The sequence below is a fragment of the Micromesistius poutassou genome (assembly GCF_964030765.1).
Source record: "Micromesistius poutassou genome assembly, chromosome: 6".
In the NCBI taxonomy this organism is placed as follows: Eukaryota; Metazoa; Chordata; class Actinopteri; order Gadiformes; family Gadidae; genus Micromesistius; species Micromesistius poutassou.
In genome coordinates this window covers 2,588,504-2,608,570 of record NC_140276.1, presented here as the reverse complement: position 1 = coordinate 2,608,570, position 20,067 = coordinate 2,588,504, and the positions used below count along the sequence as shown (strand labels likewise).

Genomic DNA, 20,067 nt, shown 5'->3' with positions numbered 1-20,067 from the left:
CTGAAACCTTTACTCTTCTCTTCCAGACAACGATGCTCCTGCTGCTGCCTCTCGCGACCCTCCTGCTCGGCGGGGGACGGTGCTGTCCGCTGTCAGCAGCGGCCCCCCCGGGCAGCGACCGGTGGCTCAGCAGCCTGTCCGACACGGACGGCTACTGGGGCAAATTCGAGATGTGAGTCTTACCCCCCCGAGTCATGATGTTGTTTCTCTTGGAAAGGTTTCGCTTTTTTTTTTTTTTTTTTTTTTTTTTTTTTTTCTCTCTCTAGTCGGAAAGCCTTCGCAGAGAGTGCGTTACAGCAGGGGGAAAGGAGGTTGGGATTATTAATAGGCCTATTAGGTCTGTTTGATTTAAGTCTGCCCGAACAACACACGGGGGATTAATGTAAGCTGCTATCGCACTTTCCCAAGCTCCCCTGCCATGCCGATGCGTTTTTAATCTAGTTTTTAGTTTTACGCAGCATGGAGTGACCACAGATAGGCCTACCGACCCACACATCACATGGTGACCACAGTGTTTATTTGCTATTCATGACATCAGGCTCGTTTATTTATGCAGTTTACCGCAAGTGACAACCACATGAGCTCAACTACCCTGTAGTCTATTGTTGTAAAGATGATCGTTTTTAATACAAATATGTAAATATGAAACATGCAAATGTAATATTCATAGCCTCTACCTTATGGTGGTTTGTCTGAAGCGCAGCGACAAAATGCAGCTGAGCAGATGCTGTATTTAGATGGAGCAGAGGCGGCTCTATCTGTTAGTAACTTCTGGACCAGAAAGACAGAACAGCCACACACTGGGATGAGGCTGACCTAGAATAATATTTACCTGACTGTACCCTATCACACACACACACACACACACACACACACACACACACACCCCCACATACACACACACACACACACACACACACACACACACACACACACACACACACACACACACACACACACAGAGTAGAGAGTAGTGTCAAAGTAAACCCCCATGTTCTTCAGGGATTAGTAGTCATTGGGATTGACAGTGAAGTACTGCTGGGATTGCTTCAGCCCTAAATATTTTTTATTGTGTGTGTGTGGGGGGGTGGGTGTGTGTATGGGTGTGTGTTGTCTGAACTTGAAGGTGATCATTTCCCCAGTCACACCAACCATCTGGCTTCACTTATCTTGCTTTTCTATTTGTTTGGTAACAGTTACTGTTTCAAACTTATCTGCGGCTGCTTGATGGATAAAAACATCATCAGCATAACAGAGGATCCATTGTCCGACCATTTTCTACTTGTTCTGAAGTTTCATTCATCATATATTTTTTAGTGAAATAGGATATATTTTTTTATTATCTTTATTATATTTTCTTGGCATCACCTTGACCATTATCTCATGGCTGGTTCAGACTACACGATTTCAGCCCAATTTTGCCCCCGATTCGTTCATCGCAGACAAATTTGCGAGTCGTACACGATTTTGAAAAAGGCGGCGACGAGACAAGGTCTTGTAACGTGACACGCTTTGCGATCTGCGATTTTTTTTCGTCTGCAAACGTTCTAAAAAAAAAAACACAACGAAAAGTTTGGCATGCCAGAATTTTTGGGGGAATCGTAATGACGTATCCATTGTTGACATGGAGGGAACCCCCGCCACCAGTTGCGAGAGGGAATCGCTTGAACAGCCGGAGCTCACGTGCAGTGTTTACTAACTAGTAAGGACTAGTAGAGATGTGCGGTTGGCCGGGTCATACCCGGGCGGACACCGCGGATAATCCGCAGGTTGGGTGGATTGCGTGGAAGAAAAGTAAGTGAGTAATATCTACTTGGATGAATTACGTGCGGGTCGCGGTTACGCTCGTCCGCTGGTTACCGTCATCATTCCAGCTGCTGCCTATGCCCTCACACATTGTTAAAATCATACGCTGGATGCTTTATTCTTTCCATGTGGCTTTTAGTTAATGATCGGGCTACAATAAGACCACGTTGGTTGGTGTAATTGCTGACAACAGGGGACATTTCATAGTGGTTGGACATTTTAGCGTGCCGACAGGCTTTTGTCGGGTTGGACATTTTAGCGTGCCGACAGGCTTTTGTCGGGACGCTGTACACTGTACACGCAACTCAAAATCTGGACCCCGACCGCCATCATAATGCCTAGACCGTAGTATAGGAACTCGGGATCCATTGTTATTGACACTTTGTTGCTGCGTTGTTGCTGCGTGTGTCGTGAACGATACAAAGTAAAGATTATCTAGAGCACCGCACCGTCAAATCTTGTAGTGTGGCCAGTCTTCCGACGAGACGAAGCCCGATTTCCTGAAGCTGTGATCGCATAGTAGGACATGTTAAATCGTGGAGGAATATCTAAGAATCGTGTAGTATGAACCAGCCATAAATATAGTTGTATTTCACTCTTTCTCGCACTCTCGCTGTCTGTGTTTGTGTCTGTCTGTGTCCTTTGGTCTCAGTTGGATTTTATTACTTAAATGGTTGTTTTTGTTCCCATGACTAAAGCTTGAGTTGTTTGATACATCAGGGGACTTCACTCAAAGGAAGGACCAAGGGGAGAACTTGAAATATGTGTCTGATCATATAACTATCCAGTGTTAACTTTCTTACTGTGCATTTGAGCCAGACATTAGAGGCCTGTACCTAAAACATTTATTAGTCCTGTCTGCGATCAGATTGCGTTTGTGCCACCGAATCAGTCATTCTCAAGATAATCTTTCCTAAGAGAATAAGTACCTGTCAATCAAGCATCATAATTGACAGGTACTTGTCTTGTAATGTCATCATAAAATGACAAGACTATCCTTCTAGGGCTATACAAAGTCCTGCAAGATCAACTCCCCCCTCTCTGTTTCAGTTGTTTTGGTTTGGCAACAAGAAAGCAATAAAAAAAAAAAAAAACGGCAATTGAGCATACAGCTGTGAGAAACATCTGTCTTGATGAGCAGTATCATGGCGGGCGCTGAATCCTGAGGAGGGATCGGAGGGGTGTGCCCACGCCGCCACGCGCGGTCTGAGTGGGCGCGGGAGTCCTCACATATCCTGATAGAGGTCATTTCAACAGGTGACCGGAGGCTGCACCCTGTGTCTGGGGTTGATAGCTTGCGTCGCCGGGTCCCCTGAGCCCTAGGGGAACAGTGTGCAGCACTGCGGTACTCCCGACATGCTGCAATTTGTCCCGTATTGGCATCACATATGAGCCATTATCCAGATCCTGAGGCCGCCTGAGCCAAGGTCAGGGGAGTTGACCTTTGACCTTCAGAGTGACTCGAACGGGGCTCTCTCTGCAGGGGATGCTAGCTGAGCAAGCCAGGTCCCTCTGTCACCGCCCGTGCATGACTGTCTAAAAATAGGTAACAGGCTCGCACACAGAGACACACACACACACACACACATGCACACACTCAAAGGCAGAGATACACACGCACACACAAACACATGCACACACACACGCACACAGGCACAGACACACACGCCCACATGCCCACACACACACACCGGAATCACAGGCACGCACAGATAGACACACACACTGGCACCCACAGGCACACACACTTGCGCACACACACACACACACACACACACACACACACACACACACACACACACACACACACAGAGCTACCACCTCTGCTCTCAGCTGTGCTTCTCATCCCAGTGAGGTAATTAGAAAATGTCCCTCTGTGAGTTAGAGGGCTGTGTACAGTGTATTGATGGGATGGGGATGAATATGTGTGTGCTGCGTGTGCACGTGTGCGTGCGTGCGTGTCCCTTTCTCTCTTTATTTGTGTGTGTCTCTATGGTTGTTTGCCAGAGGGCTTCAGGATTAATGCATGGTTCATATATACCAAACTCCATATACTCCTCTCCTCTCCCCCTCCTCTCCTCTCCCTCTCCGTCTCCCTCTCTTCTTCTCTCCACTCTTCATCCTCCTCCTGTCCTCTCCTCTCCTGTCCTGTCCTCTCCTCTCCCCTCCTCTCCCCTCTTGTCTGTTGTCTCCTCCCTCCTCTCGTCTCCTCTCTCCCCTCACCTCTCCTCTCCCTTCAGAGTAGTAATGGTGAGAGGGAAAGCCTGTTGGTGCACATTAAGCCGGCCTGCCGCAGTGCTCAAGAAGTGAGACTGGGTTTGACCCAACCTACAGCAGACTCCCTCCCTCCCACCCTGCCTCTCCTCCTCTATAGGACATGTTGAGCGAAGACTCCTCTTTATCTTCCCCTGATGACAAGTTATTATGGAGTTGTTCACCTGTTGGAGCGGGTTGGGAGTGTGGGTGTGTGTGTGTGTGTGTGCGTGCATGTTTGTATTTGCACAAAAGAGAAGTATTCGACTATTCTGCTTAACAAGTGGTTCTTGTTGAGTGGTTGTAGTTGTCGTCTGTGAAGCAATTTCAGCTCCATAATGACAATCACTCCGGAGGTGGCCATTTACTTTCCAAAGTGTGTGGGTATGTGTGTGTGTGGGGGGGGGGGGGGGGGCGGGGGGGTCTGTGTGCTGGTTTTTGGGTGTGTGTGTGTGTGTGTGTGTGGGTGGGTGTTTTTGTGTGTGTATGGGTGTGTGTTTTTGTGTGTGTGGGTATGGGTGTGTGTGTGTGGCTGGGTGTTTTTGTGTGTGGATATGTGTGTCTGTGTGTTTTTGTGGGTGTGGATGTGTGTGTGGGTGTCTGTGAGTGTGTGTGCCACTCAGCCTGTGGTCACCTATGTCAATATTCCCATCCTGCAAATGTATGTCTTCTTTGTCCCTTTGTCTTTCTTTCTGATTTCAGTACTGTCTGTCTGCGGTACAATATGTCAATATATCGAGTTACTCCAACGCCGTAAAACGCAGCAGGATTGTCATCTGTGTGTTGCAGGCTTTTTATGAGGTGGTCTATTATTATCTATTATATAATAAAACACAAATGATCATTGAGCGTGGATTAGTTTATTCCGTTTGGATGCAAAATAACCAATTGACAGGTTTCCTTTGGGTGTATTTTGTTGAATAGCTGAATTATATTCCATGATAATGGGGATGAACTAGAGTTGACCAATTCAGTTATCAGTTAATTTGTCTTTCAGTGCTTCCAATAACAAAATCTTCTGTTGTGTTATTAAGTGTGTTTTATTAGCACATGTCAATTAGAGCGAGCCCTTTGTATTGTACACACATTCATCCATCACTAACAGATAAAGAGCATTTCAGAGGACATTATTCTCAAAGGACATCCACAACGACAGCAGATCATTCAGCTGTACATAGAAAACCCAGGAACAGAAGAGAGCTAATGATACTGTCGTCCCACTATTCACACAAGGAAGGACGGAGATATGGTGTAAACACTATATTGCATGCTGCTCTAGGCCGTATCAATCACAGCGTTACAGTATTGAAAAGGCAAGTTGGCTTCGCTCTCGTTCAGGGGCTGTCAGGGGTTAAGCCCCTTGCTCAAGGGTACACACCGGTAGACTGGGAACAGGGGGGGTTCAAACCCAGAACCTTCTGGCTGGCCGTAAAACACCCTTAATGCCTGACTTCCCAGCCCTGTCCCCCAGGCTTGCTGATATTCCTGTTAACATTTTGAGGCCTTGGACTATAAGGGCATGTTCGAAAATGTAGTGAAAAGGCATTTCCTCCGTGTATCCAGCCCCCTACTCTTTTGTTAGCCAGTGTCTCTATTGTAGTGAGTTCAGGGTTGAATGACCCCAAACAGAATGAATAAACGGCCTTGGAGGAGCCAAGGTAATAGTCTTCTCTCCGTTATTCTGTGGATGGACCTGTCAACACAAATGATGAACGGTTGTAGAAATAGAGCGCAGAAAATTAGATTATTTACATGATTTCCGATCCAACTGTGTTTGAATTGCTTGGCTGCCGCATAACTGATTGTGTTCCAAAGTGCTACAGAAGGAGAAACAGCTGCCCAGTGTTAAATAGGCTATTTGTCTCCAGCCGCCATGGAGACAGCCGTCATTGGACAATGGCATCATCATTAAATCCAAAATGATCGATTGTAATGACGGTCGTCCGTGCTGCCTGCCTCCTGACGTGCCTGGGAGTGTTAGTCTGCCCTGGGTCCTGCAGTGTCTGAAACACAACGCGTAGGACAGCTTCTCCCGGTGCACATAGACACCCCACAGCAGCCTCTGAGGGAGAGACGTCTGAGCACACATGAGACCCGTGCTATCAATACTGGCAGCACACACACACGAACATGCACATATACACACACACACGCACGCACGCACGCACGCACGCACGCACGCACGCACGCACGCACGCACGCACGCACGCACGCACACACAGATGCGCACACATCTTCATAACATTCGTTTTCATGCTAATTTGTTTCAGTTACAATCACAAACACAAATGCATAAAAAGGAACATCAAACAAGCACACCCCCCCCCCTTTTACATCACAAGGCTCTAAAGTAAACAAATCACAAAGTAAGATTTCAACAGAGACATCACAATCGAAAAGCTATGACATAACACGGCTGACATATTTCGGCATTGTAATCATCAACAGAAAACACAGTGCACTTGTGTAATGTAAATGAAAGGTTCTCCGGAGAGCGGACCGGAGAGCCCCAGGTGCTGGCTCAGTCTGGATCACGGTAATCTCCGCGCCCGGACCCCGCACCTCTTGTTTTGTCTCCTGGAGGGCCGCGCGCCACCTGTCTGGATTACTGACGGCGCTCACGCGGCCGCGTTGTGTCCGTTCCGTCGGCGTCTGCCCCCCACGTTGTCAGTGTCTTTTTTTTTTCTTTTTCTTCTCTTCCTTCAAAAAACGTTTCACCCCTGCCTCCACCCCTTCTCACCTGCCTGACTTTATACTGGCGTAGCTTTATGCCAGGTAAAAGAGTCCCTTTTAACCTGGAATTGAAAATAAGTCTTTTCAGTTCAATATCTGTTGATATAATACTGTGTAATTGATCGAAGCGGAGATAGTTTAAAGGGGCAGTTCAGGATTTTGAACATCGGGGTCTCATTTCCAAGTGAGCCAGTGTGTTATTTATCATTGCAGACCGTTCTCAACACTTTTCATTCAGTCCTTCTAGGTGCAGAAATCGCTGGTGCTAGGCTAGCGCAAGTCGAGGGAAACTGCTAGCCTGCCAATAAAAACAGTTTTACCCACTCCAAAGTATACCCGATGTAAACCAATTATAATGCCCTTGCTATCGATGTAAATGTTTGTGTTGATAGAATATTTTTAGAAATAAAACTATCCTTGTATCGCAATGATCACATGGGGGGACTACTTTCTCAGCAGCAGCGGAATTTCACTTTGCTCCGGTGTAGCAACCAATTCACTACAGCAGAAGGTAAACAGAGAAGTGCACTCCAGGTAATATCAGTCCGCCGCTGCCGTAGCTTGCTTCCAACTACAGGGATTATAAACTAAATGCAATGCAATTCAAGGGTAAGTTTATTTCTAACACTATTCTATCAATACAGACATTTACATTGATAATCGGGCATTATAATTGGTTTGCCTTGGGAGTGGGTAAAACTGTTTTTATTGGCAGGCTAGCAGTTTCCCTCGACTTGCGCTAGCCTAGCACCAGCGATTTCTACTAGAAGGACTGAATGAAAAGTGTTGAAAACGGTCTCCAATGATAAATAACACACTGGCTCACTTGGAAATGAGACCCGATGTCCAAAATCCTGAACTAGCCCTTTAAGACTGAATGAATAAGAATGAAGATCAGACGTTTTATCCCTCTAGGTCCCTACGGTTGATGATATATACGGTGAAGGATTCGTCAATATTACCGCGCTGCCCCCAGACTATGTGCGTGTCCTGTTCCCGGCCTGACCCTTTGTGAGGCCACAACACTAGTGATGTTCCACCGATCTGTTGATGGAAACACATACCACACACACGCATGCACGCACGCACACACGCACGCACACACCCACCCACACCACACAAAAAACCCAACGTAGGGATACACAAGGGAACCAGGCTGTGTTTGATTTCCTTTTCACTTATAAATATTACTCCTATTACTCACCCAGGAGAATCCATTACGTCAGAGCAGGACAAACGATGGATAGACGCAATATAAACTACACTGTAATACCGAGACTCCCATTATTCGCTCAAACAGCGTCCCCTTTGTGTCGGCGGCTGGACATGTACCGACTCCTTATCTCGTGAAACGTAACATAAAGTCCACCACTATCAGCTCCACGGTGGACTCAGCTGATGTGTTGTGGTGCTGCCGCAGCCAACCTGCCCTCCATCTTCTCATGTTGTGTATATACTGTCTCCAGAGCCCATGTCACATTAAAGTGGCTATTACACACACTTTCCCCCCAGGACACAGATCCTGTGTGTGTGTGTGCGTGTGCGTGTGCGTGTGCGCGTGTGTGTGTGCGTGTGTGCATTATAAGGTGTCCTGTCATTGCCTCAATAATTCAGATGAATTCGCCCACTGGGGCCCTCTTCTTTATAATGAAACACAAGATGGATGGAGAGAAAATGGAGAGCATTAAGAACAGATACAGATGGGATAGAAGGGACAGAGAGGTCAGAGGGAGAAGCGGGCCAAATGGTGTGGTTTCAGTATATGTTGTCGTGTCTCTTCCAGCCCCCGGCATATCATTACCTGAAGCTAAGTTAAGTGTGTTGTTGTAGTCCCTGTGTTTGACACGGGGGCATTGAGGGAGTTTGTTTGACAGCATTTGAGTGACATTCAGGGCGACGAGAGTCGAAAGCAGTTGCATGTTTGGTCCTTGACACCTTTCAGAACCGCGTGCCTGTAGTCAGCTCTGAGGTCACTGAGGTCCAGACCTCTGTCATTTTTTTGAGAGTTAACGATCCAATTTGGAAACAAAATATAACTGTATAATAAATCGGCGGTCGAGAACTTGTCAGAGATGAGCAGAGACTTAATTCAGTTGAGACGTTTCACTGTGCGTCTGCTGGTGGTGTGAGCGCAAGCCGAGGACCTTGGTGTGTCCAAAACCATAATGTGAACTAAATTATACATGAATTGCATACTATTTACTATGTTACACCCACCCACACATACACACACACACTCCAATTTAATTTGCATAAGGTTTCACCCTGCCGGGCGTAACATGTATTTTTAATAAAAACGGATCATTGTTTGGATCATTGTGGTTGTTATCCTCATCAGCCGTCGTCTCGGGAGTGGCACTGTTTACACTGTCATGGACGGCTCACCCAGTCCCTCTCTCTCAGCCTGCCCTGGTGTCACGATGGGACCCCCCCCCCCAGAGGGGATGTGCTCTGGTGACCCTGGTGCAGAGCACATCATTAACCCCACGGAGTTGGTCCTGCTCAGACTCCTAGATCTAGGGAAGGATAATGAATGTGCTTCTGCCTCTGAGACCCACCGCAGCGCTGCTCTCACACTACGGGGACAGCCTGACAGGCCGGGGGGGGGGGGGGGCGGGGGGCGGGGGGGGGGGCTGTGGGGACGGGTTGGAGAGGGGAGAGGAAGGCGGGCAGGGGCTTTATTTTGTGTGGTGTGTATGTTGTAAATAAGTAACAGGTTGACGTGTTCGGAGCTCGGACTTAGTTTGTACAACTTTTATTATATTTTTGTAGTGTACCGAAAAAAGCCACCATTGGGTACCGGTGTCGACTTCCGGGCTCCGGAATTGGTTCAAACGAGAACGGTTCAAGACCATACTGGGAATTTAAAACCAATTGCTCCCCAATAGGCTCAACAGTTCATCTACTTATTCATGACGGGGCGGGTAGATAAGTCACTTTACTGGAAAGATTTGTTTCTGAAGGAACTCTGTGGAAGTGAATTTGATCTAACACACTCAGAACAGTAGAAATGTACAGAGCATGCAGAATGGTATCAGTGCTGTTTCCCCTGCTTTAATCTTATTGGCTGTCTGAGTTGAAGCTCTGCAGTGCTGCCATTTAGCGCTGATAGCCAAACTACTTAAACCCTATCTGTAAAACGTGCACATACCCACACAAGTGCACACAAACACACACACACACACATACACAGGGAATTGCTACACGCATACACAGTGACACTAATTGAAAAGTTCACCTTGTTGCGACTCGCGATAGCAGCTGGCTAGATGTCCTTTTTTGGCTGACCACCCTGCCCTCTGTCAGAGAGAGGGAGAGGGAGTGAGAGAGAGGGAGAGAGTTCTGGATACATATACAGATGGTCTTTGATCCCTATAGTGTTTTTAATGGGTTGGAGATCACGCACTTAAAGAAGAGCATGTCAAGGTGAATCTACCGTTGAACAGCAGTTTTGCTCAGAAGTGATATCAATGGAAAAAGATGTCTGGAGTTCCTACTTAACCACCTTTCAATAGATTATGATGTAATAACGATGCAATCATAAGGTGTCACTCATTTCGATGTGTAGGGAAAATGATTTCTCTGTTACACACTTAAATACATTTAGTATGCAAGTTGTATACACCGTAATAACATACACACAACATTAACTGTGCAGTCGGCTAACAACTCTACAGACTGATACATGCTAGACTTCAGATTCATCCCATTCCAAACACAACAGCATTAAGTTTGCTTTTGTCTCTTAAATAGTGCAGCATTTGAATGTGCTTTAGCCCACTGTTCTTCCCAGTGTGTTATCTTCCATGTTCTCCCGAGTGAACAGAGCCCATGAGCAACATGCCCCGAGGACTTTACAACTGTGTACAGTCATTAGCAACAACACTGTCATTATGAAATAAGGCGAGATGGGGCCAAGCAGTGCTTAGCCTACTAATAGGACATTGCTTTCTGCAGGGGAGCAGACAAGAGGAGAGAGGGAGAGGGAGAGAGAGAGGGAGAGAGATGCAGAGCGACAGAGGGAAAGAGACAGAGAGAACGAGAGAGACAGAGAGAGAGCAAAAGTGAGTGTCAAAGAGAGAAACAGAAAGAAAGACAGAGATTGCAGGAAGACGGTAAAGATTGGATATTGAGGGAGACAGAGAGAGAGTGTAGCGAAAGTGATAGAAAGAAAAAAAGAGAGCAAGAGAAAGTGAAAGTGAAACAGACAGCAAGAAGGAGGAAGGCAAGGGAGCTGGTAGAGAGCTGGACAACATTGAGGAAGAGTCGATATCTGGACGGCTAATTGGTTCCCTGTTTGTGAGCGACTGTGAGAGCATCTGTGTGTGTGTACGTGAGTGTTTGTGCACCCTACGTGTGTTTAGGGGCAGATTGCATCTGCCATGCATTGTAATTAAAGTCCTGCACACGTTATAATGAACTCTGTTACAGGGAAGACACAGCAGGGACACAAACCAACCAATAACCAAGTCAATGCAGGGGAGGAACCAAATGATGGCGGTTTATCCTGCCGTTTAATTCAAGTTTAATTGGGACTTTTCTGTCCAAAAGTTTTCAGACTTTTTCCCAGACTACAACTGTGTCCTTTGACTCATTCCACCCCTCCAGCTCTCTCTCTCTCTCTCTCTCTCTCTCTCTCTCTCTCTCTCTCTCTCTCTCTCTCCCTTTTTCTCAAATAGGCGATAAATTGCACCCTGTAGCATTTGACACTGCTGAGTGTATCTGTTGTGTTTGTGTGTGTATGAGCGAAGCTCACAGTAGATACAGAATTTAAAGACCCAGCAGTTCTGCTTTGTTTGTGTGTGTGTGTGTGTGTGTGTGTGTGTGTGTGTGTGTGTGTGTGTGTGTGTGTGTGTGTGTGTGTGTGTGTGTGCGTGTGTGCGTGTGCGCAAACATTCATGTTTGTGCGTGCGTGTGAGAGAAAATGAACCTGTTGATAAGAGCTGCAATGCAGTCACACAGCAACCAATACACAACACCATACACACACACACACACACACACACACACACACACACACACCCACACACAGATTAACGCAAGTCAGGTGACGAGTTATTAGCCCCAGCTTGGGTTAAATTCCCAAGACGGATATCAAAACCCTTGATTGGAGTGCAGAAACTATCACCATGGTTACAAAAGCCCCAGATCCTACTTTGAAGAGCATTTAATTGGACTCATAAATCTAAATGTAATTCAAACAAGCCACACCCAGCACTATTCCTCCTCTCTTCCCCTCATTAAGCCAGGTTACACAGTGGAGACTCGTGCCCTTTGTCGCCATGAAGGGACATCTTCTGTGCCAAATGGAATTTAAAAAAAATGGTTAAAAGGAGCAGAAATTAAAAGTCTGCTAGAATGGACTGAAAAGGATAGACTCCCTTTCAGTGGTGGCTTTGTTTGGAAAAAGAAAAGGCAATTAAATGCAAAATCTAAACATAATTTGCGTGTGTGTGGATCGTCTACCTGCTGTCACAAGTGACCACCTGCATGATGAATAGAAGAACTACTAGTTTCTTTCCTGGTGAACAGTACCGACTGGTAGGCATGGACTTAATCTGTCCATCAAACATCTGGGTGGACACTTCCACTAGGCCTGCACGATAAATTGTTATAAAATCGCGATCTCGATTCACCCTGTGCGCAATTTAAGTTTTTAATTACTTTGATTCTCTTTTTTTTTTTATGAGCCGACTGACACACGGTAGACAGTGTTGTGTGTAACGTGTTCAAAGTCAAGTTACACGTAACTACTGAAAATATGGTAAGCCTATATATGGGAAAATACTAACGAAACGAGTTCCTTTTTCAATTCCGCGCAACGTTACTTTTCCCAGGGACAGATTTGACAGCGATATACTGCCTTCTCATGCAGTATGCTATTGCGCAAGCACGCAGCCGCGCAAGCAGGCTCCCTTCACAAGCTGTCATTCCACACCGTACGAGACGGACGCTGGTAGCGTGAAGCTGTCTCTGCATCTCAGACATCGCTTCCGCAGGCATTTTCCAAAGCTTATGACAAAAAAAGCCAGCGGTGGAACGAGATAACAAACGGCGTCACTGTTTACCAGTGTATGGACTAGGGCTTTGACTCCGAACTTTGTTATTCGAATATTAAAAAAATATATAATATTCGAATGAATATTAGGCAGGACTTAATATTCGAACCTTTTATGGGCATTCTTTTTTGTAAACGGGACGTAGACCGACTCCTTTCACGGATTCCTGTAAGACCAGGTTGCCTTAATTACATCTGTCGCATATTTAAGGTGAAAACTAAATGTCAAGGGAAAGAGGCGGTGGTTTCAAAAAGTATTTCGATCGCTTATTAAGTTCACTCGTTGCTTATAATGGTTTATTCATTTCCCAGTATCATTTCCTTAATTTAGAAGACAGTTTTGTTCATTTTTGAATTGTGAAATAAATAAAATGCAGCGCAGCGCAGATGTCAGCACAACGCAGACATCTATTACTGACACCTGGCACAATGCGACCCCATACCCACGTAACTCCAGTAGGAGTAAGGAAATAACAGACACAATTGCTTAGGCTACCATCTAGCAAAAGATATGGTTCCAATAAACACCGTAGAACGTGACGGATTTCGTAAGATGATCCATACATTGGACAAACGCTACTCAATACCCTCCCGCAACAATTTTTCATCCGTTGCGCTGCCAGCTCCTATAAGAAAGTGCGGGCTGTAGTCGAGGCAGAAGTGCAGGGAGCGGATTCTTTTGCAGCAACGACTGATTTATGGTCCAGCCGAACCACGGAACCGTAGGCCTACATGAGCCCAACTGTCCACTCCATTGCGACTGATTTCGCAATGAATAAACATTTTGTGAGAAAAAAAATCGTGGCAGAGAATCGCGATACCAATTCTAAACTAAAACATCGGGATTCATATTTTCCCCCGAATCGTGCAGGCCTAACTTCCACTGGTGTATACCACAAGCAGACGGATTTTGATATGGATTGTTGACTAATCACCCTCACACCCAGTGCTGAAATAGGGTGATAGCAAAAGATTGCTGGATCTCTAAACTGCACAATGAGACATCTGTGAGGAGAAGTGATCCACTGATTACTATCTGCATCGCCTCTACAGGTCGTCGTCCGGTTTTTTTCTGATGCATAAACGACTAAATCTCGAATTCAACGCTCCTCATCGGTGATTGTCACGGCACAGCGCTGCTGCCTCTAAATGAACCGGGTATTTATTTGATCTGTGTTCACGCGGAGGAGGAGATGTTTATCTATCTGGGGTGTTTATTCATGGGTTGGTGTCTGGTCCATCGGCGTGCCGCTTCCCCCCCCCCCCCCCGCCCCCCCCCCCGGTCCCTCTGTGCAGTCTGAGCTGGATAATGAGGTGAGAGAGGCTTCGGTGCTGGTCGATACAGGAGCCCTGGCGTGGCTGATGGAGCTCCAAGTGAATGTTTGATTCCACCCCTGCCCTCCTCTTCCTCCCTGCCAGTGGCGCTCTGTGATTGGAAGCCGTTCGGGGGCTAGCCCGGAGCTCTGAGGTGACAGGGCGGTTTGTCGCATGGATTTCTTTGAGATAAACAAGCGCTGGTTTTATGCTTTTATCGGCAGTTTGGCACCTTATTTACTCCTTCAAAGTGTGTTGGCACATTTAAATGCAAGTTGTTTTTAGTAATTAGTATTTGTATTGAGTAGAGGATGAATATTTTACAACTGCTATCGTTAAAGGTTTGTTGACATGATAGAGTTCTGGACTATAGATATTTATATATGTATGTTAACATTACTTATTGAAATACTCACACACACACTACTTTATCACAAAATGGAGGGAAACAAACTATCATCAAGGCTAATTGATTGAAGATGAATACTTATCATTCATCTAAAACAAATGGGTACAAAAAAACATCTTATTTTACCGTTCATGTAATGGTTGTAGTTGAACAGAATTTACACAGGTAATGTATTTAAAAAAACGTGTTCAACCCATTAAAACACACAGCACTTAATTTGTTTATAACTAGTTTGAAGTTGAAGTCAAGGATGGCTGAATCTCATTACAAGCTTGTCATGTCAACTGCTACGAGTGAGTAAAAGTTCAGAGCTCCATTCTCGTCCTTCGGAAAAACACTTACTTTTAATTAAGTAACTTCATCAGAGTTTCAATTGCCAGTTGAGTATACAGTTTCACCTTTCAGTTTGTGCGTATCATAAAGATATATGATACCTTGTAACACTGTGTGTGTGTATGGGTATCTTTGTGTGAATCCCACTGTGCCTCTAATTTGACCTTTGTTCTTGTAGGCGTATAACATTTCATACTTCTCTACGGTGGAATTGTACTTGAGTGAGAATTAGTTATACATATCCACAGGGTCGGCAAAAGCAGAACAGTGCACAGGAATATGCAGGGTTCACGATCCGATATTACAAAAATGTACAACAGAATCCTGGAGCCAAGTGCCAAGTGATGAAGTCCCTTGATAGATTTTTTGAATTGTATATGGTCATTTCATCTTTAAATGTCAAATAGGTCATTGCTATAGCAAGCAAAGGTCATTTTTCATTGAATGCGATTGTTTGTTGAGATTTTCTTCCATGTCAATAACATGAACGCTAATCATGGAGCTGAATGGGACTGTTCACATAGCTGCAATTTCCATTTTGTGAAAAAGCGTAATTTGTTAATCACACAAGGTTGTAGGTCATAGCGCTGGTAACAGCCTGTTTACGTTTCTCACACCTTGCATCCATAGGGGTAAACTAAATTCATAGACACTGTGTGTTATATGTATTTATTATTCATCTCGATAGCAGTCGGCGCTACAAGCCAATGTTTATTTTCACTGCGGTATTATAGGTTGCTTATAATAATATAACTTTGTGCAGTTGTATCGCAAAAGTTTTGTTTTGGATACAAACTTTCTCTCCACTTAAAACATACTCATGAATATATTATAATATGTTTTGCCAAATCCAATCCACAAGATCAATTTCTGCCCACTGCACCTCTTAAGTGTACATACAAAACCCAAAGCAACCCAGAACCACACGAGTGACACATGCCAGATACACACCCCCCCCCCCCCCCCCCCCCCACTGTAACACACCCGGACCTCCAGTGTTTGTGGCGTCGCGATCCAGCGTGATTCTCAGTCCTTTCCTCACAGCGGGTTGTCAGTGAATCTGAGTGGAGAACGACAGCACCATGAGGCGTGGCTGCTGACAGGCTGTCTTTAGCGTTCTGCAGCATGAATGTTACAGGAAGAATGCTGGAGTCTACTTTTACGTTGTGAGGCATGTGTTTGGCTGGAGCTGTGGATCTGACTTGGCCCCAGAAGTGCGCAACGTAACGTCTTTGATTACTAGTAATGCATATACTTGGTGGAGCGCAGTGTGCAATACTGCTCGGAATTGTATTAGGTGACAAAGCTGTATTTGAAGTTTGGCATTTTATTGTATTGTTCGTTTTTGTCTGCTGAGCAAATTGCAGTCATATCTCATAATTTCCCTGTGTAGGCATTTATGTCTTTATATAAAACGCTCTACAGTATATTTATCCATCTGAGAGAAAGCTGAGCACTAATGAAATGGGACGCACGCACGCACGCACGCACGCATGCACACACACACACACACACACACACACAGCAACAAAGCACAAGTTGACCAATCATGTGTCGAACGCTTTCATAGTGTTGACTTTGCCTCTGAAGGAAGAGGGCTACGTAACGTATTGCACACAAACTCAGTCACTCACTCCCTCACACACTCTTAAGCACAAACCCACACACAGCAACACGCACACACACACACACACACACACACACACACCGAGGAACAAAACACACCTGCACGAGGAAGGCAGGGGTCGACGGGCAGGTAGTGTAACCACGGCAGCGGACTCGGCGGTGTGAAGGCTTTGAATGCCGGCGGCGAGTCAGGCGAAGCACGGCGGGCCTGGGGGACGCAGCTCTCAGCGCTACGCCCGCGAGCAGCAGACCCTCCACGTCTGACGAGACGCAACCTCGAGTTGAGTTTGAATTGAGTGTGTGTGTGTGTGTGTGTGTGTGTGTGTGTGTGTGTGTGTGTGTGTGTTCTCTGGTCCTTGGTCTGTGACGCATAGCAGCTTGGTGAGGTGAGATCTGGCTTAAAGACACATAAATTGGCTGTATGATATCGGTTGTGTTTGTGCGTGTGCATGTGCGTGCGCATAAGTTTGTGTGTGTGTGTGTGTGTGTGTCTGCATGCGTCCAAGTCTTCGTGTGTGTATGTGTGTGTGTGTGTGTGCCTGTGTGTCCATTGCCCCGTTGAACGGAATCTTTTTGGAAGAGGCCACATTATGGAAGTGCTTCCATAATTTATTTATATTTATTTATTTATTTATTTATAATGTGCGTCTCCTCCTTACTGCTCTCTGTGGCTCACCTTGGCTCCAGCCATCCCTTACCCGTAGTCTGTCCCTTACCTCACCTCACCTCCTCCCTTCCCTCTGTAGGTCAGCTCTGTCCTCCTCTGACCTGGAGGCTGTCCCTCCCATTTCATTCATTACGTTCCCTCTTGATTTGTCAGCCTCTGTTATTCCCTCTGAATTCCAGGTTTTATTGTGGGGCCGTGTGTTTCCTGGCCGATAGCGACTCACGATAGAGGGCCCGTTAGAACTCCTCTGCAGGGCTCTAGTTAAAAGGGGAGATAAATCAGAGAGCATCGCTGGATCTCTGTAGATGACATGCTGGAGGGGGCTCAACCGCACGCACGCACACATGCATGCACGCACGCACGCACGCACGCACGCACGCACGCACACTTGACAATGCTCCATGGTGCCATTTGTCTGTTTTCAAAGTCTAACCACTCAGTCTTCAAATGAGATGCAGATAAAAATCTGCATTATGTCTGGCCGCGCTCCATTACCAATTTTATCCCTGCCCATGTCAGCTTCATGGTTATGACACTGATTAAACTGATCATGACAGCGTGTGATGAAGACAGAGACGTGGACGGTGTTTGTTATTACTCTGCTCGTCGGCTGAGCCCAGACACAGCAGAGGCACCGTGGGGATCCATCAATGGTCTGGGGTGGGAGCCGCACCTTACTGCTTTAATGGATCAAGAATTGTGTATGCAACCAGAGGCCTCTCCGGTAGGAAGGAGAGTGGGGAAAGGATTATGCAACTCACGTAATCCACCAGGCTGTGTATCTGCATACAGTACAAAAATCAGACTTAAACCTACTGGAGTGACGTGTTTGTTTGTGTACCGTGTTTGTCTGGGCGTTATTATGAATGATAACAGTGTTACAGAGCTGGCAGAACCAACAGGTGGCATGTATGGAATATTATGAAACCGGACTATTTGTCTTCCCTTTTCACGAAAGCCGTACATCTGTGGCACTTATTATATTGCACCACTGATCCAACAACATAAAGATGGGACAAGAAAACACGGTTCTCGTTGCTTTTTCTCTTTTCGCTGGAGACGAGGGAATTAATTGTTTGCAAAACAGTTCCCAAACGTGTCATCCCCCTAGTCGCAAGCCGGGGGGAGGTGGGAGGGGATGAACGGTGGAAGGAACAGGGAGAGATGACCCAATAATTGTATGATTCTGTGTTTGTTGTTGCGTTGGTATTGCAGTAAACTGTCAACTGATGCTGAAGTAAAAAGCGTGTACGGCATTCTGATCTCACTGGCCCTCCACTGCATGCTACAGACACACAAAGAAACAAATAGAAAATCATTATTTGAATGATTGAATTGAAAGAAAATGCAGAAATAAACAAAAAAGAGAACTATTCAGAGAACTATCCCCTGAATCCAACAAATTATTAATATATAACATATATTATGGTCTTTATATGGTCTCAAGTCTTTCTTCAGGGCAGTCAGATAATATATGCTTCAATGGATATTTAAGATGATTGCTTTCTAATCTAAAATCTAAAGCTACGTTCTTGGTGTTTGTTTGTATTTTATGTTGTATTTGTTTGTGTTTGTATCGTGGTTAAATGTGCCCTTGTGAAACACTCTAAAACAGAAGAGATGGAAGATAAAATCCCTGAATTAATTAAAAGTGGAATACATTAGCATATTGTGCAGAGGCAACTTTTCTCTTGTCAGTAGAGGAAGTGCAAGGTAGAGAAATACAATTATCCATGGTACCATGTGGAAGTAATTAAAGATATATATATATAATAAAATACATATAAGACTACGTCTATAATGGCTATTACAGTAACATTACCCACAAATAATAGACGCCCCTTAAGGCAGACACACAGCGGTTATAATGGATGGTGAGAAGTTTAGAAGGATGGAAGGGCTCCAGGTTTGTGGGGAGGAAAACATCTCTGGACCGTGGGACGGGCTGTGGACAGCTGCACACCAGATGCCTCTATCGCCGCGTCGGGCTTTGCCAGGACTCAAAGAGGCTGTTGGTATGGGACGTGATCAGTGTCAGGGTGGTATAATGAAGTGGCGGTGTCTGGGAGGGGAGGAGGTGTAGCCGGGAAAACGCTCGGGAAGGCGGCAGACCTGGCAAGATGGATGACTGGCTGCTGGAGGTTGTCAACAGGCAGCCTGAGAGGAATGGCAGATGAGGCGAGCTCAGAGGAGGGTCAGCGTCAGTCTGCCTGCTAGCACTCGGTAGTACTCGGTAGTACTCGGTAGTACTCGGTAGGGACGTAACGAGAACTGATACTTCGGTACCAAGTCGATGGCGACAATTCTAAAAACGTGACGGTACTCGTTTTCCTACAGTACCGTAGGGACCGGGGATGCAATTCCTCCGGACGTGACACGGGCAGCATACACAGCTACAAGTGTTGTAGTCTGCCGTTAAACGCCAAAGGAACGCGGTACCGAGCAGTGGAAACGATGTTGGCGTCTCCTGTGGCTGCCCTGCGCACCTGCGTTATATTACTTAATATTACGTTGGACGTTATGTTTTAAACCCCGCCATGCACGCAAGTTTAAACACGAGCCGCATAGCTGCATGACTGCCTGCTTTCAGCCCATATTATTATTATTTTTTTATTATTATTATTATTTTTAACAATTTATTTTTAATTAGTCATTGAAGGCTACATGCCAGTGCCACTGTTTCTGTAATGTTCAAATGTTTTTAATAAATGAGTGTATGTTGTACATCAGATTTATTGTTTTTGTTTGGTATTGGTATCGACTACAAAATTTCTGGTATTGTGACATCCCTACTACAGAGTACTACCGAGTACTACCGAGTACTACAGAGTGTCTGCCTTAAGGGGCAAGTACTACAGAGTACTACAG

The 20,067-nt window shown here is 45.6% G+C and overlaps 1 protein-coding gene across 1 annotated transcript in view; it reads left to right on the top strand.

Annotated features, from left to right (window-relative positions):
* Positions 1–32: 32 nt before the first annotated feature.
* The window catches only part of spock1 (SPARC (osteonectin), cwcv and kazal like domains proteoglycan 1), a gene marked incomplete at both ends in the record, with an annotated part of 69,440 nt that continues 49,405 nt past the window's right edge, over positions 33–20,067 (top strand). Inside the window, 2 exon segments of the mRNA XM_084469964.1 lie at positions 33–164; positions 170–172. Coding sequence (XP_084326090.1) covers positions 33–164; positions 170–172 — 135 coding nt within the window.